At 36.6% G+C, this 26,495-nt stretch overlaps 1 protein-coding gene across 1 annotated transcript in view; it reads right to left on the bottom strand.

Annotated features, from left to right (window-relative positions):
- The window catches only part of COL14A1 (collagen type XIV alpha 1 chain), a 117,526-nt gene that overhangs the window by 33,760 nt on the left and 57,271 nt on the right, over positions 1-26,495 (bottom strand). Inside the window, exons 17-33 of the mRNA XM_039382184.1 lie at positions 26,043-26,175; positions 24,892-24,963; positions 24,024-24,166; positions 20,152-20,281; positions 19,017-19,139; positions 17,650-17,799; positions 16,886-17,002; positions 14,845-14,991; positions 12,540-12,614; positions 11,806-11,945; positions 10,461-10,584; positions 8,717-8,860; positions 6,603-6,767; positions 5,084-5,122; positions 4,730-4,868; positions 1,666-1,808; positions 707-816 (exon numbers count right to left, since the gene is read on the bottom strand). Coding sequence (XP_039238118.1) covers positions 707-816; positions 1,666-1,808; positions 4,730-4,868; positions 5,084-5,122; positions 6,603-6,767; positions 8,717-8,860; positions 10,461-10,584; positions 11,806-11,945; positions 12,540-12,614; positions 14,845-14,991; positions 16,886-17,002; positions 17,650-17,799; positions 19,017-19,139; positions 20,152-20,281; positions 24,024-24,166; positions 24,892-24,963; positions 26,043-26,175 — 2,094 coding nt within the window. The remainder of the gene's footprint in view (positions 1-706; positions 817-1,665; positions 1,809-4,729; positions 4,869-5,083; positions 5,123-6,602; positions 6,768-8,716; positions 8,861-10,460; positions 10,585-11,805; positions 11,946-12,539; positions 12,615-14,844; positions 14,992-16,885; positions 17,003-17,649; positions 17,800-19,016; positions 19,140-20,151; positions 20,282-24,023; positions 24,167-24,891; positions 24,964-26,042; positions 26,176-26,495) is intronic.

The following is a 26,495-nucleotide window of genomic DNA, read 5'->3' as shown; positions in this document are numbered from 1 at the left end:
TTTTACACCAGCTCTGACCTACCTTCCCTTTCTTGCTCTATTGACTGAAAAGGAAGTACAGAAAAGCTAAGCTCTGTAAATACTATGACCTTAATTCACAGTCCCTTTTTTTGTTATTTTTTGCTGGGTTTTTTTGTTTGGTTGGTTTTTTTGTTTTGTTTTTGTTTCGGAAAGATACAAACATCGGGAATAAAAGTGAACAATAAAAGCACCCTTCACAACAAATACATGCTACAATCCCAACACTACTTCACCTGCTTTCAGAAAGAACATTACAAGTCCTCTAACAGCCAAGAAAAGTTAAATATGGCATAGCCCTTAAAATATGTTTAAAAATTATAACTATAATGAAAATGGATATTTTTTTTTGCTGGACTTTTTTATTTTGAATGATACTGAGAAACCAAATCTTAAAAGGAAATGCCAGTTTATTTCTAAATTACTTTTCAAGGCAGGTGTTTTTAAATGAACTCTAAAGTTCAGGCACGAGGCATGAGATGAAAATTGAACACATCAGCTTCATGATAAAAACTATGATTTGCTTTATGTTAATCCAATATTGCAAAGAGATTTACGATAGTAAGGTACAGGATGCAAAACACACTTCTTTTGGCACCAGTTGATCTCATGAAAGATGATTTCAAAACATGAAAAACTCCCAAAACTTCATTCAGAGTGGGTTTTTTTCCCTATTACAATTACTAACCTTATGAAAACTCCCATAAAACATCTTCCTTATTTCAGGACCTTCAAAAGTCACAGTTTGAAAATCTCCTTTGTAGTCATAGTTAAAGAAAGTCAGAGTTTTACCACCATCTGTGTGAGACAGAAATTAAGGGCTCTGGGTTAAAGGCCTATATAAGATTTGAAAGAGTCAATTTTGCGTTTAACAAAGCAGACCAAAGATGACAGCTCAAATGACAATAGAACACATTCATAAGTGATATGCTGACCTGGAAGTAACAAGTTGTATCAGAGCAATGCTGTCTCCTGATTTGACAAGAAGGACAGGACAGTAGTTGTTTATCTACCTCACCCATGTCTACCTGGTCCTACTAATTCTCTGCAGGACTTGCACAAGAAAAACACATCCTCAAGCCAGCTAAATGCTTAAATCCCACCTATTTCAAGGTGACATACTGGCAGCTATGAAGAACAGCTATCAGAGTATCTTCATCTTTTCAACAGTAAATATGAAAACCCTCTGAATTATAAACCCTGTTTTACAGTTGTCAAAGTCAAATCAAATAGAAATGAAGAGCCAGCAAGGGTTCATGACTCTAAGTCTGCTATCCACCAGACTGCACTCCCTCTGTGTGTACTTCGTGTACCACTGGCATATATCAAGATAGATTCAATTAGAATCAGATTCAGAGCACTGGAATTTTTAAAAGCAAATTAGTACCTCACATCAAATTACATCTAGTACAGCTCTTTGGATTTCAGTATCGTTCGCCGCAGTTTAAAGCAGTTAACTCAAAATTTGACTCTAACTCCAAATTCAACTAAGTTAAACTGAATCTAAAAACCAGGCATTAGAGACCACCACCTTCTGGATTCAGGTAGTTCTTCTTGCAGCAGATTGAAACATTGGCAATAATAAATCTAGTCACAGAATGAATAATTTGTACAGTTAAAGTCACTAATAAAACACAAAATACGTACTATCTAAAATAACTCCAACCAGTGGTTCATATCCTTCATTTAAAATCTCCCAAAGAGCAAAGGGCTCCTGAGGTGTGTCAGGGAGTATACGAAAGAGAAACGTGATGGTGTAATCAGAAGGGAGACCTTCAGGATGCAAATACCTGTAAGAGAAATAGTGTCTTTTAAACTGAAACAACATTAAATCTGATCATTTACTTATCAGATGTTCACTTGACATGCTTTTTATTACTCTGTATATTTCTTTAGAAATCAAGACTGAGAAGTGATATGAATAAGTGTTTACAAAATCTACTCAACTTGACAACTACTAAAAGAATAGTTATGAAGAAAGGAGAAGTTATAGTTTCCCTTAAAATTTACAAAATTGTCTTCAATTATTAACATTTTTTTTAATTTGAAGATGAAATCAGAGCTCAGTTGGAAATAAAGCTAAAATTAATAATATTAAAAGCTTTTAAAAAACAGTAAGACCTTTGCACCTGTCTGATTCAACAGACAATGAAAACAGAAATTGCTTGGAAGACTAATCTCAATAGACATGTCTTTTGTCATTAAACTGTTTCAAATGGATTAAAATTAGGAGTGACAGACTGTTATAGGAAGCTTTATAAAATATGGGGAACAGAATTTATAAATTTCAAAGCCAATACATAAGGAAGTGAAGTCAAAACAGATCACATACAGAAATACAACCTGGTTTCCTAGAATTTTTTCAGAAGAGAGAAGAAATTTATGATATAAAAGAAGTATGTTATTTTATGTCATTTCCAAAAATTTGTTATTTAGTACTTCCAAATTAATTTAACCTTTTCTTGTCAAATCCCATAGTGGGATGTTTGGACAAGTGTCTGAGACAACTGACTGTATTTTAAAATGTTAATTAGTCTGATTTCTTAAAATCATAACAAAGGGAACTGAAAGAAGCCTGAAGAAGTTATTTAAAGAATTTCTTTTCCCTAAATACATCCCATTCCTTCTAAAGTGCTTCTGGCACATATAAGATGTATAGATATGAATAATGCTGAAAAGGGAGATAGATGTGAAATATAATCAATATATTCTGCACAGTGTCAGTAGATGATCAAAAGTGATATTACACTGCCCACTTCGCACAGAGAAAGAGAGGGATATCAACAGGTAAAAGAAAAAAGCCTTACAGTGTGTCCACTGTACATGAATAAAAGACAATTCAATAAGCAGGGTGGGTCACACACAAGGTTTGGAGATTCAGAGCTCAAAAAGGAGAATAACATTAACGACATTCAGTGCATAAATGAGACGACAAAGCCAAGTGGTATTATTCAGACATACCTGCAGATCATCAAGAGAAAGGTGTTCTCTGAACCATGAAAAGGAGTGAAAGCCTATGAAGCAGTAAGACTGGGCTGGGGTGGCAGCTAGAGAATAGCATATAAATGCAGCAGATCCAGTTAGAAAGAAGCAGAAAGGGAAAAAGAAGTGAGAAATGCTAATCCCTTGACATCTCAGTCCATCTAGGCCCAGAGGGAAACAAAACATGGAGAACAGCCCCAGAAAGTATAGCTCCAACTGGGACACAGAAAGACTGATATGATATCTACTAATATAAACCTTCAATGTCATTTCCCGCTGTTTTTCTTTCTTATTTATCTCAGCTAAAGAATACTTGTTGTTACATCTTCCCATGTGTAATCCACACAGCCACTGCTTTTCTCTGGTGCCACTTAATAAGAAGTGAGGGACTGGACTGAGAGGAACAAAACACAACATTGTGGTAGTTTAGTCCGGGCCTTCCTTGGTGACCAGTTTGTAATCAAGGAAGTGCCCAGATTTACCCGGTATTCCCTACGGTTTTTACGTAAGCCAGGCTATAAGAAGAAAGGAGGAATGGCCTTCGGCCCTGTTTCCTTCCAGCGGCTTTGGAGGTGCAGGTTCCCTGCTGTTGAGTCTGTCGTGTTGGGGAGTGAGGCCTGGTAAGGCCTTGCCGACCTTGGGAGACGGAGGTTGCCGGCGATCGTTCCAGCACAACTTTCTGTTGTCCCAAGGAGAGTAGTAAGATATTCTTTTGCTAATTCTTTTAGTTGCTAGATCTTGGGCTATTGATCGTGTATATTTTATTTTGTTTGTGTTCCTTCTTCCCTTCCCCCTTCCCTTTCCCTTTTGAAATTGTATACATATTTCAATTGTATATAACTGTAATATAAGTGTAAATATATTTATATAATATATTTATACATTTATAAATATATATAAATAAATAAAACATATATATATATTATAAATATATTTATATATTGCTTTAGCTGTCTCTCTCTCGTTTCGGTTCTCTTGGGTTTTTTTTTTCCTCTTCTCCCTGAGGTCTAGGGGGGGGACTTCTTGTGGTGAGGTTTGGAGACTTGGCAGGGAGCCAGCTTCAAACCATATCAAACATACACACTGTTCATCGAAGAAATAAAGAGTTTCCATCGCTTCCTCTCTGAGGAAAGACTGTAAAAGTTCAATGGGAGGATTCCTCATTGCCTTAACTCTCCCATGATACAGTCCTTGTGACTGAAATATGTGCCTCCTCCCAGGAAGGTACTAGATGCAGTTCACACAGACTCACTTCAGCATAAAGGGATAATCTTCCTTTGTAACCAGTGAATGGACACAGACTGAAGTAAAAGTAACCAAGGACAGCTAAAGAAGGTTCTCATTCTGACCCCCACTTCAAAGACATTCTGAACTCCATGAGACTTCAGCCTGCATTCCAGAGGCATCTTTCACAAAGTAATACACACTGGAATCTTCCCAGACCTATGCCTGCATGAGATTGGTGGGCGCTGGCACAAGCCTGAAACTGGTTTATGTGGAAAACCCAGAGTAGTCAGTGGGCTTACCTACGTTTACCTACAGTTGTTTTTGAATTAAACTGATTGAGGACTCAGGACACCAGACACTCTTCCTATTCATCAGTATAACATAGATATACACTAGTGCCTCTGCTCTTCTGACTTAAAATACTAGTCCCTGAAATGAATAATTGACTGCACTGGAAAATTATTTTCATGTTTTTTGTGAGTATTTACATGTTAATACATACTTGGTAGGCTGTGACACCAGGGCATCCTTGTGCAGTCTGTAACATGGGTAAACATTAAATGTACCAGGTTCCATTGAAACCCCTTCCACAGCGGAAAACTCCTTTTCAACCAAACCAAACATTTCCATCATTTTAAATCCTGGAAGGTATCAAAACATATATTTTATTAATTTAAATTAATACTGCATTACAGTAAACAAAAAAAGACAAAGCCAGTTGTATCAAAGAGTTTCATTCACCAACTGTTTAATACCTGTTAGCATGAAGGGAAATTTATTGCCTAATATTGTGAAAATCACATAACAAAAATGATTCCATAAATCAGAAACAAAAATTAACACAAAAATACTGTACCTGCAAAATTACTGCCATCTTTAACTACCAATGGGCAGGCTGGAAAAGAAGAAAAAATATATTTAAGGATACAAGAGATGTCCCACTGGGTCAGAACAATGATTCACTCAGCCCTGTACCGAGTACTCCATCCCCAACAGCAGCAAAAGGAGATGCTGTTTCAGAAGGGCATGCAAACCTGACCACTCCATTCAGTTGATACTCCTCGGGATCCACAAGGGTTGCAGCAAAGATATTAAGGGGTACATTACTATATGCTCCATATAATATCCTATTAAGGATTTCTCATCCGTGAATTTGTCTAATCCTTCTAAGAAATTGCCTTCACAATCTCTTCAACAAATTCAAATTTGTTGAAAAAAATTCATTGCCTGCTCCATAAAAAAAAAGTATGTCTTATATTGGGTTTTAACCAAGTGTTTCCTAATTCTCCTTTTGTGAGCTTCTCCAGCCTAACCCCATCTCAAGTTCAATTATTACAGCTGGTATTCTCTGTACCTTTTCAAACTCCACAGTAGCTTTCATGAGCAACAGAGACCAGAATTGCACGCAGTCCTTAAGATGTGTGCACACATTTTAAATAGCTGTAAGTCTGGTTTATACTTTTCTTCTGGCAGGGAAGAGCACACACTAATCTCTTTCAGAAAAGGTGCCCTGGAAAATCAGTAGGCCTAGAAGCAGTATGTCAACCAAAGATAGCACCCCAGGATACTCATATTTGAAAATCACTTCTAGAATACAAGTACAAGTGACCCATAAATGCTACTGTTGAGTATTCTCATGTTCAACATTCTCTCTATGGTCAAAATCTCAGAATTGATGGTTCAGAAGCAACATTTTTTGTGCTTACCAGCTCTGATAACTCAAGAGTCTCATGATAACTCACAACCCCGTGCAGAACTCCTCACAATCGCAAATTCCTGTACTTCCTGGCTTATATACAAGGAAATATATTGTGAGCACACACCTAAAAGCATATGAATTATTGACCTCTAACCATTAGGTGCTGCTCTAGAATATATTTCCCTTAATTTTCATAAAGATATTGAAATGGGTTTTTTTGCAGATTTCAGAGTTTGGGTGTGTTTCATGCTTTTCCTTAGGCTACAACTCAGCTACCTTCTCTCATAATACAAACATGAATGATTGGTTCTCCATTGATAAATTAACTATGTGACTGGAGTAATAATGAATGCAGCTAACTCTTACAGAGGGTTAAAGTAGCCTAGAAAATAAAATATATTAACCTTTTATGATTCCGAACTATATTTCACATCTGAAATAAATTTTTGACAACCAATGGCTGCATTCTGGATTTACAGCAAACAACCCTTAATTATTTTGAAGTCATAACACCTTCATTTCCTTAATCTTTTATAGAAATAACATTAGAATTATAACATCAGCAGTAAATTATATTAAAAATATCAAGAATATCTCATAATAGAAAATTATCAGTTATAAACCCCCCAGTATTTAGCAGTTATTTTAGAAGCAAACATAAATCAAAGTGGCTAACTTGCTGATGCAGTTTCACAAACAAAAGTGATCAGCTCATCTTCAATCTTTGTAAAGGCATCAAAGTCATCCACAAAGAAGACGTGTCTTTCACTGGGCTTGCTGCCAATATTCACTAACTCTGAATAGTCGGCATCAGCTACTCCAATAGCAAAAAAGCTGAAACCTGTAAAGCAGAAAAGAACAGTCTTGTGAGACATTCATTAAGAGAGTGGAAATACAATATGAATACAACTGTATTTGCACTGGCTCCTTTCCTGATTAAATACAAAGGTGGACATTTTATTATTATCCTATAGCACAAGAAAATTCACTTATGTAATCTAAAATAAAGCTAATACATTCTCTGTGAAATATTTCTTTTGGTTATTTATGCTTAATTAGTTAAGTAAAGTTAAACCTTGAGCATTTTCTTGAAGATATATGACTACTCAGCAGTTTAAAGTTTTAGCATATGTTTAAATGCTTTCCTACACAAAAATAGCCATGTATCAAGTATATAATAAATACAAAGCAGAGAAATTAATTTCCTGTAGGTCCTTTACAGATTTTTTCTGTCTCATATATTAATATATATAATATTTCAAGCCACTACTGCCTCATGAGTGAACATTGAAATAAATGCATTCTCATTTCATCAACAACTTAACTGCATTGGTTGAATCTGTTCTATATATTCAGCATGAATATATTTTGAAATTTGAGCCTGACTTCAAAGATTTAAATGAAATGGAAATTGTATCCTATAAGTTTCAGGAGCAGCAAAATAGCTAAAAGTTTTTCAATATTTTCCTTTCCATAAAAGGAAAAAAACCTCTCTACATCAGGCTGAATCTATTTAATGACATACTGGTCTTGTATGGCTCAGTCCCAAACTTACTCCAGTCAAGCAATATTATCTTTAAGTTTGACTGAAGCCCTGGGCATTCATCACCTTCTGCAGAGCTTTTAGCATAACAAAACTTTGACCTAATAAATTACAACAATATCTTCATGTCTCATCCAAGATCAGCACCTCTTCATGCCAGTTGCTGTCAAACATACAAGTCAGTACCTGCTCCAACCTATCTGCAGCCTCATTGCACAGCACACTCAAGAGGACAATGGAGAGGGGAACTCATCTGCCAAGGTGACACATCCTAGTCAGCACCTGAACCCTCACAATACACCCTTCCCTCTCAAGGCTGTTGCCAGTCTAATATCTAATATATGCAACTGCAAGACTTACCTGAGAGCTGAACGATTTTTGTTCAGCTTAGATATAGACTCCGAATTATTCACAAATACAGGGTTTTCTTTACTGCTACTTAAAACAAGTTATTCGAACTCTACTATTTTGTAATACGTTTTATTTATGAAGGCACTACACTCAGCATCTAGCAACACAACGAGTAGGCAGACAAGCTGGACGATTACACTGGCTTTCAGGAATCCATGATATACACTGGGAACTTCACAGCTCTCAAAGTTAAAAGCAAATAAAAAGTACAAATGTAATTTCTTGTTAGATTGCTTCACATTAATAGGCAGATCGGTTTTTTTCTTCCAACCTTTAGTTTTGTTCCGTGTGGCACACTGTGCCCTTTGGGTTTTGACACAAATCTCTACAACAATTAAATACTTAGACTCACAACACAGTGTGGTCGCTTAAAGCTCTAAAATCAGTGCTTTAAAAAAATTCCTAAAGGTAATTAGTGTAACATGAGAGCAATCAGAGACAGTAAAAGAACACATGAAAGAATTTTCAAAGGACCTCTTATATAGAAAACAAAATAGTTCAGTTTGCTTGTAACCACAAGACTACACTTTATAGATGACAATCCAGATTCTCAGGATCATATTCCTCAAATTCTTCATCCTGGGAGCAATTCCATTGACTACCACATGATTTTAGCACTGTTGCCAAAATTAAAACTAATGCCGTTAATTACCAAATATATCCAGAATCTAACCACATCCTAGTGTTATTCTGTCTTTCTCAGGGATTGCTGTTTTCTTTACACTTGAAAATCTTCCTGGAGGAAAAGTTACGCTTACCTCATGCCCACACTTACAGAGATACAATTGATGAGAAAAAAAGGAAATGTGAGTAGTTCTTAAAACTACACATTTTACCATCTAGTTGCATTTCTCTGGAGACTTTGTTCACATCATCCTGTGATCGCCCATCAGTAATGACAACCAAAACCTTTGGAATGCCCCTTCTCATGCCTGCCTCTCCAGTAAACAAGATTTCTCTTGCATGTTTAATGGCTTTGCCTGAAACACAAAAATTGACAATATACTTTCACTGAATGTAAATGCAGTTTCTATTGGCTACTTATAACTTTCTCATATCTTCTCAGACTTATTTATGTTAGACATAAATAAAAAGAGAAATCTGCTGGGTCCTGGGTAGTCTGTCAATTAGTGCATTCTGTAGTTATTATAGCCAAGATTTAGAAAAGTTTAATTTTGACCCTAACCTTTGAAAATTTGATGGCTTCAGCCATCCATTTTTCAATCCAGAAGGTGAAGATCAAGAATATGAAATGTGTGGGTATCCTGGTTTTAGCTGGGATAAAGTTAAGTTTCTTCTTTGTCACTGGTACAGTGCTGTGTTTTGGATTCAGTGTGAGGATAATGTTGATAACACTCGGATGTATTGGTTGTGACTGAGCAGTGCTTACCCTGAGTCAAGGCCTTTTCAGTGAGGCCTCTATCAGTGAGGAGCTGCACCACAAGACTGGGGGAGAGCACGACCAGGACGGCTGACCTGAACTGGCCAAAGGGATATTCCACACCATAAAACATCATGCCCAATATAAAACTGGGGGAGTTGGCCAGGAGGGGACAATCACTGCTCAGATGGGCTGGCCATCGGTCAGTGATTGGTGAGCAACTGTACTGTGCATCACTTGGTTTCCTTGGGTTTCATTCCTCTCTCTCTTTTTGTTATCTCCCTTTTCATTACTATTATCATTATATTTTACTTTATTTCAATTATGAAAATGTTCTTATCTCAGCCCACAGGTTTTAGCCTTTTCTGATTCTTCTCCTCATCCCATGGGGGGTGGGGGGGGCAGGCAGTGAGTGAGCACTGTGTGGTATTCAGCTGCTGGTTGGGTTAGAGATAACAAAACCTTCCTTTCTGGATTGTAGGGCACAGTCCACATAACAACTGACAGTGCCATTGTAGTAAATGGAAAACGTGTTATTTTGATAATACTGAGACTGGATGCAATGCAACAGCTGCAAGAAATTTCTGTGCAGTCTGAGAATAATAAAACACATGGTTTCCAACTCAAACAGATTTTAACCCTTTCGGCACTCATCTTTAATTTCTTCACATCAGAAAGCTATCCTAAGGGATTAATTAAAATGCAACCTCATTCAGTTAACAGACATCTTCCCCCAACTCAGTCTTAAACATCCCACTGAGACTTAACTGACCTGGCTTATAACCAAACAGACCCTCCACTCTCTCCAGTTTTTGACATGCTCTGCAAACTCCCTCCCATCCTCTCTCCCCTCCCACTTTTCTATCTACTTGCCAAGCTGACATCACATTACTCCCCGTTCCACCTTCCACTGTCCCCAGAGACATTTGCTTTTGCCCAGCTGTCTCTCTCTGCCTCCCTGATCCTTGCCATCACTGTTGGTCAGTGGGGTGAAAGTGCACCAGTAGGGGCTGAGGGGCGTAAACTACAGATTGCAAAGACTTTCTAATTTCCATGCCCAACCTCTCATCTCCAGTGAGGACATACCATGTTCTCACTGTTTTTGCACTGATTAATTAAACCACTTAACTAATGGGAAAGAAATACCACACAGAGAGTAGCAGGGAGAAAAACTGCCTCACAGTCATGACCTTTCTCACCTGTTTTTGTATTTCCTCCTTTGTAGGCTATTCGCTGAATAGCTTCAAGAAGAGTCTCTTTTGTTTTGTATGCATTCAATTTAAATTCTGTCCTGGGATCATCGCTGAACTGAATTATTGCCACCTGTGCATACAGAAGATGTTCATTACAAAAGCACCACCCAGTGCATAAGCAAAAAGTGAATCTGAGCATTTAAAACAAGGATTTATCTTGTAACTTTGCTTCATCCTTCAATTGAAGCCAGATTTTTTTTCTCTTTAAGAAAGATTTCACTAAATAAAGTTCAATTTTATTCTCTGAAACCTTGGCAACCATCTAACACTTTCTGGTTTCATTTTGCAGCAAACAGGATGAGAAAAGTAATACCCGCTTTGGCAAAGCACTCGCAGTCAAGCCCCAAAGCAAAATCCTGGTTACAGCTGCTCACACATGTACAGTTATTCATATACAGAACTGCAGGGACTTTATTCAGTCTCCACAAATTAATAGCTGCACTTAAGTAACTCAAGCTAGGGAGCAAGACTGAAGTAAGTAATAGAAAGATTCAAGAACATATTCTGAAATATTGCCTCTCTCAAATACAATGCTACATGAGTTCAGACCCTGTATTTCAATACTATACACTAACCCCTACAACTCACAAAGCACACATTGAATTTCATATTCTATAAATGGTGCCTCTGATTTAAAAGGAGCTATTATGCTTGAGCTTGTGCCTAGGTTTCTGAAGCACCATGAACTAAATTCTTGGAAAATAGATGTATAGGAAACAGTAAAAACTAAGTATTCTTCAGGGTTTGGAAAAGTTGAAATTAATTTTCCAATGCGATCCCAAACGACATACTATACAGGTAATACAACAGTAATATATTTGCCAATAATTTGTTCTGGAGCAGATTCAAACATCTCTCTAAACAAATACATAAAGAGAACAATCATTGTAAACACTATATTTTATTTCAAGCACTGTAGATTCTGTAGAGCATGTGATTTTAAATAAAAGAATATTTACTTTTCCTTATCAATGCCATTTTTAGCTTATTTAGAAATCAACACCATAGTGAGTACCAATACCAAAAGCATTAACACAACATAATTGTCATTGTAATGATTTAGAGGAGACTGAAATTATACCTAGCCTTCATGCTACCAAATCCATATCATAAAATTTATCATATGTTGTGCATAAAAAGATATTGAAAAAAGATACTATCCTTAAGCAGTTTATATTTTCACAAGATCTGTCAAGTTATGTCACTTACTTTTTGATTCATTTCACTTCTGGTGCTAGTCTAAAATAACCTGCCAAGTCCACGCACCCTTCATCTCTCTACATTTGATTACCTGTGTTCCATCAGGACCAATCTTATCCAAAGCTCCAACAGTGCTATAGAGAAAGCTTATTATTTTATTGAAATTGTCATCTCCAATACTCCATGACCCATCCACCAGGAACGCAAGGTCAGCTTTGGCTGCTTTGCACACTGAGAAAGAAAAGCAAAAATTTCTGAATTAGAGCAATGCCTTAACTCCTCACAAAATCTCATAAATCACTTAAGAAAATGCAACTGTCATGAAAAGCCCTTGTTTAATGTTAGTTAATAATGCTTTATCAAACAGACCTGCTGGCATTGACTGCAGTGCAGGTGTAGAACCAGCTGAGCTCTGCAAGGGGTGAATTGTCTGCGCCGACAGATCCTATCACAGAATATACTTCAAGTGGTTCTTTAAAGTCTGGCTAGCCATTTTTATTTTTATTTAGATTTTTAAGTAAACTCACACATGAACTTATACAATGCCAGACTCCTAGCGTGACACAGTAAGAAAGATTAGAGAATCTTGACTGTGGAAGTTCCCAAAGAGAAACTAGTCCATTCAAAAAATTACCCTAAGTTCTGTAGTATCTAATGCACTTCAACTGCACTACATAGGAGCAATGCAAGTTTCACCCACCTCTGTGTTGTTGCAGCAAATGCATTTTAAGATCCACTCCCCACAGGTCTAAAATACTGTCAGAAGCAGAAAAACATTGCATCAACACCTTAAAATTACTGTGAACTCACACATGCAGCACTTACCTTCTTTTGCAGGCGGGATTGTAGGTGGTGGAGGTGGTGTTGAAGGTGTTGTTGGTGGTTGAGTTGGAAATGGTACTGGAGAATAAAAAGAAGGAATATTCAAGCATGCTTAAAAGCCCAATATATTCTATCTATAATAAACACAGCATTTTCTACTCCTCTCCACATTTAAAATTCATTATCTCTAATCCACTGGTTATGCAATTAGAAATAAATATAGGTGAGTGTGCGCAAGTAATGTCCTCCTCTTCTGAACACCCAAGAAAGGATACTACTATTACAAAACAATTAATGGCTGCATTTCAATGTGAATGATACAATGATACAGCTGAACTACTACTGGAACTGCCCCTTTTTAAGTTTCCCCAGTGTAGCAGACCATGTGACAGCTCTATTATTGACCTAGAATCCATAATTCATTTTTTAAAAGGTCAGTGTCCTTTCCTTTTCTGATCACAACCAGTCCTCAGTAACAGAAGGTTACCTCTGCGCACCCTGGAAGGAAGAAAGTATTAGTCCTGCAATCTACAATACAAAGTGCAAAAGTAAGCTAGTGCCTGCACTCAGAGTAGATCACAGTCTGCTCTGAACAAGATTTTTCTGAATTTGGTGAAAGACCTTGTTATGTTTCCAGCTAGAAACATAGCTCCAACCATAACTCTACAGGATTGTGGCTTTGTTGCCTGCAGCAACTTCTACTAAGGTTATTATACAGAGTTTCTGAAAACGTCCTTCACACTTCTGAAAATTAACTTTGTATGACAACCTTGCAGAGACCAAGCTGAATATTCAATCAGATTGACAGCTTTGCTGAATGCAAGAGCTCTATTTCGTGCCTTTCAATACAGGCCAGCTGAATTCTCAGAGATAATATGCACATGCGTTGATTTCCACAACTCTATGTAAGGAAAAGCTTCTGCTTTTGTTCAAGGGCATTTTTCCCATTTTTATTCAATGCATTCAGCATAAGAAGCTGCAGGTGACAGAATATCAGTCCTTCAAGTAAGACTAAACTTGTTATTTGCTATAACACGTAAATTACATTTATAAACAACTGATAAGAGTTAGATATGACAGCCTGAGAAAAGATACCTACATTTCCAAAAAATTAGTGCAAACAGGATTCATTACAATCCTCATGTCCACATCCAAGTGGACTTCCACTGCAACTGGTGGGGCTTTTCCCACTGGCTTCAATAACATAAAGGGCTAAGACTGAAACACCTACAAGGAACCAGTGCCCAGGACATCCATGGTCGCAGCAATCCAGGACCAGACCCATTTAGAAAGGGTCACAACTGCTGTAACGTGACTTGAAAGGCTGCTCTCAGCACCAGAGAAGTACAGGTCACCCTGAAGACTTACTTTCTTCAAAGAGTTTCCCTCTGAAGTGATACAATTATTTGTCTGCATCACAAACCATCTTTCTTAAATGGACATGTAGGCCAAGGTGTGTTCTTCCTCATGCTTCCTAACTCCCTTAACTGCAGAGCACACTAAATGCACTCCCCAAAAAAGCTGGAGAAGCTTGGCTTGTTCCTCACTGCCCTGAGAATGAGCCCTGGACAATTGAGAAGTGGAGTCATGCACCTGTGCAGGTTTTTGCTATGTGAAATCAGAAGTGTGGGAGGAAAGGAAGAAAAGCATAAACATTATCTATCCCGAGAGAAAGGTAACAGCATTGTGGTGTATAGCAATACAGTATGAGAAGAAGGGTACCACTGAGACTGGAAACAGGTTAAAAGAAAGATAATGTTGAAATATTCGTTCTGTTATTCCTGTTCTTTGTTTTGCAGTATTTTGAACTCATAAGAGCAAGATATTGCCTTCATAAATAGTTGTGATGTGGGTTTTTTTGTTTCTTAGCCATGTGTTACTGAGAATAATAATAAAAAAGGTTGGTTGGTTTGTTTTAAAATACTTAAGTAGATTGGGTATCAACGTCCCATTTAATTGTAAATTATTCAAACACTGGTAAAATTTTACTAAATGACAAGAGCTGCAGCACATAAAACCTTCTCTGTTTACTTCATTTTTCTGTACTTTTTCCCTGAAGTCACAGATATTCAGAGTATCCCCTAGTGGGACTTTTTACAAAGAAAGCTAAACCCTCCTTGTTCCATTCTCATTAAGAACTACAATAAAGTTGGTGAATGTGACTTCACAAGTAATTCACAGCAGTGGGGTAAGAATCCTGCACTTCCGTGGAGGAGTCATAATGCAGCACATCTGTGGGCAAAGGGCAGAACATGAGAAGCAATGAAGCATTATCACTGCTGGCTGCACTCTGCTCTATTTTACTCACATGTTGTCTCCATGATGCTTACAGCAGGGCCCTCGATCTCCTGAAGCTGTGTATGAACACTGATTTTATACTCAGTTCCAGGCATCAGCTCAAAGAAACAATGTCTAGGTGTCCCTCCACCAAGATTTACTTCTCGTTGTTTTCCATCTGGAGTTACAAAAGAAACCATTAATATACTTTACTGTTTTATTGAAGAATGTAATTTAAATCCTAAATAAGAAGAGGACGTGACAGCAGATGAAGGGCAAGTGGTTGACATAAATTAATAAACTATATGCTGCCTTATTTTTAGAAATTCACCTCTGTGCAGAGGTTCCTGTAAAATTTAATTCTTCATATTAAATAGGAGCTGAGGAACGTGTCAAACATCTTCAAGAAAAAAAGATGAATTTCAGCCCATGCACTGAAGTTAATAAAAACATTAACACTGTCATCAATGGGCTTTGAATCCAGTCCTAAATTATCATTCTGATGAGGAATTGCTGCATTATGTAATTCTATGGCAACCTTTGTCAATGCCTCTGCTTCTCACAGTCTGTAATGTGCTTAGTAATTGCAAGAGAGACTGAACAAGATATTGTATTCCACTAGTAACCACTTAACAGGATGGTTAAGGAATAGTGTTTACATGGTTCCAAAATTAATTCTGCTAAATTCTGAATTGGAAAGCATGCTGTCAATGGAAAAGGCTAGGGTACTGGATATAGAATAAGACATGTTTTAATGATAAGAATTAAAACTTGCAGCACAATTCAAAATCTGTAGCAGAATGAAGTGAAATACAAGCAACTGATCTCACATTTTACAGTGAATATACAAAAAATGCCAAACAGTCATTCACTGCCAGGGACAAAACACCTGATGTTAATCAGATGCTACACCAGTATAAAAATAATACTATTATAATATAATAATAATAATACTATTATAAAATTATAATAACAATCGTTCCCTGAACGAGACACACACCCAATCTGACAATCAAATCCCATCATGACAGATGCTAATAAGGAACATTTGTTCACACTCTACCTCATTATGCTCACATTTAGATGCTTTCAGCTCAGTTAAAACAATTCTGGCAGTTCTATATGAAGAAAGCAGAATGTTGGCTAGCTCCCAGACCAGAGGGAAGTCTGTGCTGTCTTGTGCCAGCCGAGGTCTCTGTGATCTGAACAGCTTGTCTGTTTTCCAGACCTTCAAACAAACCCTACTGCCATCCACTTGCCATGCCACAGACAGGTCATTACTTCTTTGCCATCAAATCAGTGTTATTTTTCATGGTACCTTTAATACATGCGATTAAATGTTACTAACTGCACTTCTCTCAAGTTATCCAAAGCTTTCAATTTATCACCATTTAAAATACCACTGATGTCCCCATGGGATAAGAGAGGTAGTCTGCTCTAACAGTGACATCCCCATAATGTCTTCTGGCTACACCTGAGAATAAGTGAGATGGAAGAGACTGGAATCTACCCTCTACATAGTCAGTGACAAAAGCATCAGGACACCTTGTGTGGCTACATAAAAATAGGTCATGTTTGTCCAGATGAGTAATCTTACTACAAGCTAAAATGAACAATCAACAGAATGAGAATAGACAAAACTGGACATTGTTCTGACTCTGTGAGCATGTTCTGGATTCAATCAGTGCTTTCCTTACACTTCTGCCCTCCTCTCCTGTCCATCCTAATCCTACAAAGCTGGTGCTGATGGTTTATTTACAAACTTAGATGTATTCAGTTCATCCTTTATCCATCTTCTGCTCCTCACACCAGTGAAAACCTCAGGCGATCATCTATCTTCTAGTAACAGATCAAAGTCCCTTCCATAAAAAGCACAAGTTATCAACATCTGTTTGATGTAAAAGGACAGAAATGCTCCTGAAAGTTTCATTGTGTACACAACTCTCTTCTGTCTGTCATTTCCAGTATTTCAGGAGTCACTCTACAGGTCTGACTGCACACAATTTCTTAGCTATGTAATTCAGATCTCTGGATTGGGCTGTAGCTGCTTATCAAATTATTTAGTAACTTACCCACAAGTGACTCTATAACTACCCTGTACGCAGTTGCATGTCTATGAAGCTGCCACTGAGCACACAGACTAGTCATGCGGACTTGATAGGAGTCCAGATTTGTCACACCCAGGTACACTGAAAATTAAATATAAAAAAATTAGATTTAGGCCTCTAATATACATAGATAAAAAATTAAAAAATAACTATAGTGAAACACATGTGCCAATTAATTTTTAACAAATAATTTTCATAACTGCTTAAAAGAAGTCAAGAAAATCCAAGACAGAATTTTAAAAAAGTGAACCCCTAAACCAAAAGTTTGGAACTTTAGTTGATTTAGTTAAGTCTAAATAATGAACACTGCTAAAAAATTCAGCTACTAAAAATAAGTATAAAAGTATCACAATAGCAGCAGCGTTTCTGTCAAAATCCAATTTTAAATTGAGTTTTAGATACATAAAGACCAAATAATATTATATATATGGAGCCAGAAAAAAAAAATAGATAGCCTTTCATTAAAGAAATTTTTATTTACTATTAGGCAAATATATTTTTGGCTGATAAATAATACCCACTTTATGGTCTCTGTCTTGATAATATCTAGCAGATCACTTTAAAGCCTGATATAGTCTCATAAAAAGAGGGACTTTTATTTCAGAAAAACAATTTACACATAACTGAGTAAGTCTTCCCCGTGAAAATTTTTTCTGGGAGCTGCACAAACCCATAGTTATAACAAAAAGCAGCCTGTAGAGATCGGAACAGCATGAAATCATTCTTACAGGTTTTGGCTACGCCTGTTAGGGCATCACTGAAGCCTGTTGAGTATGAAGCAAATACTTTAACACTGTACTCCGTTCCACTGAAGAGATTTAGAATGAGAATGGTATTAATATCATCCCCTACAAAGGTCTCCAACGCAGGACCAGGAACTGTAAAAAGTGAAATAAATTAGAAAATCATTTGCTCGTCCACTGAATTAGATACATCCAAAAATTGTGCTCCTAAAGTTACTGCTATTTTTGGCCCCATTTTTTTTATCATACACAAAAACAAAGACATTCTCCTCAATCCTTGCATGTATAGAAAACACAACACACTTGGGAAATTCAGCAGTGGGATTCATTAAGGCAGAGCTAGACACTGGCATCTGTTAAGACCCTTTTGTTCTGCTTCACCCAGTTACTACTGCTCTAAATAGGCAGCCAAAGATCTCCTCAGCCTGATGGTGTGCCAGGACCAACAGGGGGCACAGCAGATGCCAGCCAGCAATACAGTCTCATTTAATGATGCAACACAGCATCATTTAATACTGTGCAAAAATGATAATGAAAATAGAAAAGAATAAAACTTTCCCAAATCAGAATAGCAAACAGCTCCTTTGTCATCTCCCCTAGTTGTTCTGGATACACTTCAGAAGCCAGGCAGCAGTATTGTCTTTGGACAGTGTTTTAGTCCCTTAATGGTCACATATCTGTGTTTTGCTCTCAAGAGAGGACCCTGTTTTTCTAAAGAAATCTGAGGGAATTTGGCTGCCTTATCTAGCTGCAATGTGCAGGTGGGCAAAGGATGCAGCACACACAAAATGGGCAATGAATAAAATGTCAAGTGTTTGGGAAGAAACAAAAACTTGGTATTGTGAGGGGAAGGAAGTTGAAGAATAGAACACAGAAGAGAGGAACAGGAAGAGAGCAAAGATAGTCTCTGAAATAAATAGTCATGGTAAAATGACATAAAAGGACAGATTGAAAGACTTGGGATTGATCAGCCTTAAGATGGGAAGATATTAGGAAAGACACTTCCACAGTGACAGTAGTAAAAAACTGGAAGAGATGCATAGAGTAGTTTTAAAATCTCTGTCCTTGGAGATACTACAAACTCCACTGGATAAAGTTCAGCAAAACCTGTTCCAAGCTGGCACTGTTTTGTTCAGGGAGTTGGACCAGATGATCTCCAGAGATCTCCCCTAGCCTGCATCATTCTGTGACTATGAAACTTTCATATCCAAAACTCAAGACACCTAAGTAAATGGCACTTTCAAGGCTGTACCTGTAACTGATAGATTTAAGTACAAAATTCAGCAAAAGGTGACGTCAAGACCTTGTACAGTCAGAAGCAACCACCAAAAAAAATCAGTTTAAAAACTCACTGTTGATAGGTTTGTAGACAACTCTGTAACCCATCGTTGTTGATGGTGGGGCATCCCAACTGATGCGTAATCTGTTGTACCATTCATCCGAGACACGCAAATTTCTAGGAGCAGACAGGGGTACTAAAAGGAAACCAAACTGGACTTTTACAAGTTTATCTCATACAAGCACATACAGAAAAATCAAGACATGGAAAAAAAAAAAGTGATACCCAGTACTCTCAGATTTACAGGTAAAATTACCAGGGTGAAACCGTTAATCAAAGTCATCCTTTGAACTACCTCAATGGATTAATTACAAACTTGGATCAATAATGATTTTTTAAATTAATTACAAACTTTGTAATTTTTTACAAACATTTTAAAAATAAATATTTTTTTGGTAAAAATGCAAAATAGAGATAATTATATATTGCATAGTTTCTTCCAATCCAAGTGCACTAAAGTTTTTAATGCATAAATCATGCTCTTTTGAACACTTAATCGCATCAAATGGAATCAAAGGAATGATTTATAACTGATTTAAGTCTCTGCACAAATAGCACTTCAATTTAGGCAGAAATTACGTAAATTAGGAGAATAATTCAATAAAATTATACTATCATGACTAGTAGTGCATAATGAGATGGTTTTTTCAATATCCAGTAGAGAGGAAACTAAAACTACATCTGAGTAATCGTTTGGTACTTGGTCAGATCTCTAGAAATAACGCAATCACTTTTATAAGAACTTCAGCAGCATTTCTAATGACCTTTAGGAAATAATGATCTCACACAACAGAAAATCTAACCGTACAATTGTTGGTTTGATATCATCTCAGCAGGCATTGTTTATTTTCTGTATCAGTTTGCTTGTCCTTGGTGGGTTAGTTATCAAGGACTTACCAGGTTTATTACTCAAAAGGTTTCTGCAAACTCAGTATTTGAATATAAAATATAACTTGTTAGTTAGAAGAAACCCATTGTTTATAAATCAATCAACTGAGATTTATATAACGTTCAAGTCCTATAAATCATGCAAAATAAGCCCACATTTATATTAAAATACATTACTACAGCCAAGGAAAAAAGGCAACAAGAGTAAGCCTTTTTTCATGCACATCCTGGCCAAAGACAAGCAGAAAGTTTGTACTTACAAGTTTTGCCAGGAGCTGAGACACTGACTCCTTCCCCATCGGCATAGATGGGAGTTATGGTAACTTTGTATTCTGTATCAGGCAGCAGAGGGTGAAGCAGAAGAGTATTTTGTCTCCCAGGCACCATTACCTGAAGGGTCAGAAAAAGCAGAAGCAACCAAACTTAATGACTGGAGCCAAAAAGCTTTTTTATCTTACATCACCTCTGATACTTCATTCCACTAGCATTGCTGCATACTTGCGTTTTCAAATATTCTTGATGTTCTACAGTAAAATAAAATAATTACATTATCCATCCTTTTAACAGATCTACTGTTGTACCCAACCAAAACAAAAAGGAGAATGTGCCTATGTGATAATACCATTTTATATTAAACCTATTAGCCACTACAGCTCCATAAACCATATACTACATGGATAGTTAGTACTGCAACAATTTTACTGTACAGACAAAATATATCCTCTATTTTTATTTATTCTATGACATTTCTAGATTTTCTGAAGCTATGCACATTAATAAAGGTTGATTGTTATGTTCTTTGGAGACAGAAAATTCTCCTTCCCTGGAAGGAAGGAAAATCAATTCATGAGATTGGGAAGCACTGAACTGAGCAAGCAGGAATAAAACATGTTTGTCTCATCTTCATCTAGTCTGGGAACAAGCAAATGAAGGCAGATATCTAGGAGTAGGAATACATCCCACAAGTACAAGAGGATCGCAAACTGCTGTGAAATATGGAAGATCTGCAACAGAAGTCCAACCAGAAAACCTGGTAGAAGTACAGAAGCTGTAGAAATTCCTCCAGGCAGTTTTTGGTGTTCTAGAGTAAATGTTTCAACTCACTAAATTAAGCACAGTAAAAGGTTTCCCCATAAGCAGCTACTTCTAAAATTCTTCAATAGATTACAGTATTTAGTCAGAGCCTCAAAAACTAGTGTCACAATAGTGGTGGTAGAGGTGCCAAGCAAAGCCTTGCAATCGCTTAAATTGTCAGTAAAATTTTAATCTCAGAGAGACTCCAAAGCCTGAGTGGGAGCCACCTGAGTGGGAGCACCTGGAGTGAGCATGATAAAAAAGAGAAACCAGTCCTGTGTTTCCTGCACCGACAGCTGTGCTCTGAAGTGATGCTGTTGGAAGTGACAGTGAATTCACAGTGAAGTGTGAATCTATCCCCTGAGCCAGCAACTGCACATATTTGGCAAGAAGTTGAGAGAACCTTAAGCCCATTAATCTCAGGGGGAAAAAGCAGAAACTAAGTCTATAAAAGTATTTTGCTGTTTCAAAGAAGACTGATGCATGTGATGATGGCAAAGTTTTGAAGCATGTACACGAGAAAAGAAAGGTCTCACCAGTTTCAACACTCCAGGATACATTCAAACTACGTCTAATTTTGGCAAGTGATACAAAGAAGGAAATTTATCTAGTTCACACAGGTGTTGAGATTTGTCAAAGAAGTGCTTCATTCTTTGATCAAAACTGGACTTAAACCATCTAAATACATATGCATAAAAGATTCCCATGTCCCTCTTCCATATGTAAACTCAAAAAACACAAACCAAGTTTCTGAAAAAAAAACCCCAACTATTTTGTTTTTTTAGGGTAGAGGATGCAAGCATTGAGAACTCTCTCCTTTCCACATGTGCAAATCAGAGACCTCCTGCAGACCAATACAGTTTTCAGCAGTGAGAAACACTTTTGGCTTTAAGGAAGAGAAAAAATTTGATCTTTCCAGTATGTACAGCACACCCAAGAACATACATGCAATTTAGGGCTTGACCTTCCTGTATTCTATTACATTTTCTAGTCCCTGATTTTCAGCCAATTGCATAAAGAATTATAAAACTTATTAATATTTTTATGGAAAGGGAGGCATAACTGAAACTTATATCACTGAAATCAGAGCCAAAAAACTTAAGCATTCACCACAGAACCGTCACGCTATAGTACATTTAAGCCCAAATTCCACAAAACCTTTGGGTTCCGCTTAAAATATGTACTTAAACATATAAGGAGTCCCCTAAAAACTGAACATCTGTGTTGTTTTATTGACATCTGTGTTGCACCTCTCAGGTGCTTGAAGCCACGTGATAAAATACATTCCTTCCATTTAAAGTGTGCTTAATTTTAAGTATAATCTTACATAATTCCTTATTCAGTAAAGTATTTAGGCATGTGATTAATTTCAAAGATGAAACAGGGTTAATCTGTTTGCTGAGTGGTGACCAAAGATAATAAGACTTGGAAGTGTACTTAAAATTAAATATTTTGTAGAATTAGAGCCAAGTACCTACCCAATCATATAGTTATATAATTTTCTTTAATGAGGTTTTCAATCAGGTCTAATATCCTTCTGATAGCCACAATTTGAATACCTTTCCTACAGTTTTAATTTAATTTTAAATAACAGTCATTGAATACTGGAACAGAATGACATTTATACCATCCAACTGAACTCGAGAGCTGAAACAGTAAATCCGAGATCTGAATTTCAGAAATTTTGGGTTATTCTCAGAAGAACAGTACAATTTGTGCCATTACACTGTGCAAGTTTTCCACCATATTATATACTATACTAACATATAGTCAAGGTAAATTCATAAAGCATGTTTCCCAGTCCAAAGGGACACCACTGCATTGAAAACTCATTTTCAGATTATAATTGAAAGATGGTTAAAAAGTAAGTTTCCAGTAGGGTCTCATAAAAGATGAATGAAAATGTAAAAACTGATTCATATTTTCCTAGAAGAAAGATATTCAACTAACTCCTTTTAATATTTTTATTGATATATTCTGATATAGGGCTAAAAATGTCAGCCGCTAGACATCAAAAAGAATAGCCCATATTTTCGACATAACTGTTATAGAAGTGAGTTCACATGGCAGACACAGAGGGAGAATGATGTGCAGAGTACTTTTGCATACTGAGCTATTTACTAAGAAAGTAACCTTGAAAAATATACAACTTAATCTTTTAAATGTATCTACATAGAGCCATCCCAAAATTTTATAACTTAGTTTTACTGGAAACCAAGCACTGCAAAACTAATATTTCCCCAATTTAAAAATAATTTAAAGAGGCACTTGGTCTCACAGAATTCGGAAAGTATCTGAAAATTTGTGAAATCTTAAAATAATACAACTAGGGTTTCTTGGTTTGTTTGTTTGTGGTTTTGTTTGTTTGTTTGTTTGCTATATGCTCAAAAGAGTACCTGCAGGAATCTTCATTCTTTCAAATATTTTCCAAAGTCTAGATGACCAGAAGCTTTTTCTGTGCAGGACAACTTCAATTTTGACCATCACATGGTATTAGAAAAAGAGCAAATATTCTTAGGCGCTTAGGTTAAAAAGTGCTGTCCTTACTGTGACACGCTCAGGTCAACTAAAAGTATGAAAACTCTGCATTTGAACTTTAATTACATTGCTTTAGCATAACATAAGACACTTCAGGAAGGAGTAAAACTGCTGAAGGAAAACCAAAATTACTTAGGACTATCCTGTACAAATATTTAAGTGTCACTTAAACAAGAGAGAAAAAGGCCTAGGAATAAAAAATAAAATTAAACATAAAACGATAAAAAACCAAACTTGGACAAATTTAAAAAATACAGGAAAAAGAGGACAGCCAGCCTGTCTTTTAACTGTGACTTCATTAACCATGTGTGACTGGGCCCTGATCTTACATTTGACTGCTGCTGCCTGTAGTGCAGCAGGTGCTATACAATTAAAACTTTGAAGTTCAATCTCACAGTAATACCAAACACAGATCCTTTACTAATTGCAACAAAAGTGTCATGTTAGAAGAGATCACGTCTTAGCAATTATTAAACAAGCTTATGAAGGCAATTACAAAAGCCATACAGACCATTCTTACCGCTTCCTCAGAACGGTCACCCTTCGCAGTGAGATAGGTCACTCTGAACTGCTGGACACTATAATCTGAAATGTCCCACGTCACCCTCAGACTTGAGGTTGTTTCATCATCTATAACAAGGTTTCTGATTCCTGTTCGAAAAACTAAGTCCAAAAATATTTAATTAATATTTTCTCAACTCTATTTTTAGATTTGAAATAATTTAGATATTGTGCTAATTATCAACAAGTAGCTGCAAGCTCTGCTGCAGTCATGGTGGGTCTGCAGGTCCTTCATGGGGCAAACCCATATACTTCAGTCATACTTGGGTTTAATAACATAAAAATTGTAAGCACTTATTCAAATAATAGTTATTCCATACTGCCATTAACATATATTATCCCATCTGCTTTGTTTATCTTACTCGGATTATGGAGCTTTAGAATAATCAAAACTACAACGCTTCAGAAGATAAATAATCCAGAAACATTAGTCCTTAAAGGTCAGTCTAATTCCAGGGAAAAGAAACAGAACACCCAAAACTAAACGAAATTCTGAGAAGTTTCCAAGCTCATATTTATAAAGGGAAAGATATATTCTATCTTAATTTTCCAAATTAATCAGTGTACTCCTACATAATACCACTGGTATCATTCAGAGTCCCTACACTGCGTGATGGGTTGGCTTCTCATCCACACGTGGCAGGTGTAGGAAGTTGTCCACACACAGAAGGGTGGTGCAGGAGAAGTGGTGTCCCTTCCCATCAGAAACTGGGGTTATCAGCTCCTCAGCAGTATCACAGCTCTCTGCCCCCAGACCTAGTGGTGCCTGTGGGGAGCCTCAGTGCTGCGCACTCAGCATTTAAACTGCTGGCAGCTGCTCTGCTTACCTGCTGTGGTGGGCTCAGAGGCTGTGGCACTGGTAGTAGTCGCTGTGAAAGGCATTCTGGTAGAATCTGCAACTGAAAAACAGTACTCAGCTCACTAACAATTCAACAAGACATGGAAGTCACAGTATTTTTCTTGTATTTCTAACTATGACAATGAAACTATTTGCTCACACATACAAGTATTCCCCACGCTTCAGGCATTTCAGAGACTACAAGGGAATTATTCATTTAGGTTACTTTAGGCCCATATATTTGCAGGATCAGCACTTAGATCTACAGATAAGACATAATTATAAACTCTACAATTAAGTAACAATGCATATATTTTCCCAGATTTCTGGTCGAACTTCCACCTTGACCATTTATTCAGGTTGTCAGATTAATTAAATTGAAAGTTTTTTCAGAGTGTTTTATTTCTGTCCAAGTCAAAAACAGAAAAGTACACTCAGCAACACTGGGCAACATTAGCATAATTTCAATGGATAAGGGCTCTTGCTTAATAGAAGGTTCAAGATTAGACCTGCTATTAAGTTACTAAAAACTTAATTAGGCCACTGTTTTGATTATAAACCATAAAATACACTGTACATGACTGTCAAATTTTATCTTTGTTACTGTCATATTAATGTCACAGGATGCCTATGTAAGCTGTTTTGGACCATTATTTCAGGCAAGAGCGAATTCACCGGTGAGTATAAATTACATAAATAAAAAAAGTAAAAAATTACATAAATAAAAAAAGTAAAAAAATACTGAAAATTCCAAACATCTTAAGTGAACTTCCTGTAAATTATTTACTTTAAAACATTTAACACAAATCTCTTCCAAAATCTGATATATCTTCTCATAAGGAACCTTGTTCAAAGACTAAATATTGAAATGTAGGATGGAACAATATCTACCCAGTTCCAAAGGTTATTAATACCACAGGTCAGACAGAGAGCCAAACCACCATTTTGATTCAAAGCCATCTCCAAATAATATTAAACAAGAAAAGCAAAAAATACAGTCAGCAAAGCCCTGGTGCTAAACCACCACATTCTTCAATATTATAGCTATCCAAAGCTAACCATATTTTATATATAAGCTATAAGCATCAAATCTAAATCACTTAAACATCTTTAAAAATTACAATCAAGACTTTGTCTTACATGTAGCTCCCAGAACAGCAACAACTTCACTTTCAGTTTCATCATCAAAAACTGCCAGCAAAGAAACTTCGTATTCTGTGTCAGGCAACAAACCCTCTATAACGTGACTGTCTGCATCTCCATTTATGACAACCTAAGTAACACAGCAAGATTAAAGAACATCAGTTCTGCATTTGATTAATTTACATTAACTGACTAAAATGAAAGAAGGAAAATTAATTCTCCTTTAAAATAAATTATATCTACACTCAGATCTGCCCAAAAAATTTATTAGCCATATTGAAATAAAAAGTATCACAGAGTACATCTGGGAAAAAAACACTTAAGAATATTTTAAATGTATAGTCTCATGCTTTCACCCACAACTAACTAATTGCTAAAGCTGAACATATGCTTTTTTTTTGAAAAATTACTACAATTCAAAACAGTTATCAATTAAAGCAATATAAAAAG

Source organism: Pipra filicauda, unplaced genomic scaffold (assembly GCF_003945595.2).
Source record: "Pipra filicauda isolate LSUMZ 115617 unplaced genomic scaffold, ASM394559v2 scaffold25_size4600443_pilon, whole genome shotgun sequence".
NCBI lineage: Eukaryota > Metazoa > Chordata > Aves > Passeriformes > Pipridae > Pipra > Pipra filicauda.
The sequence above is the reverse complement of the archived record's forward strand: the minus strand, read 5'-3'. Positions and strand labels throughout refer to the sequence as shown.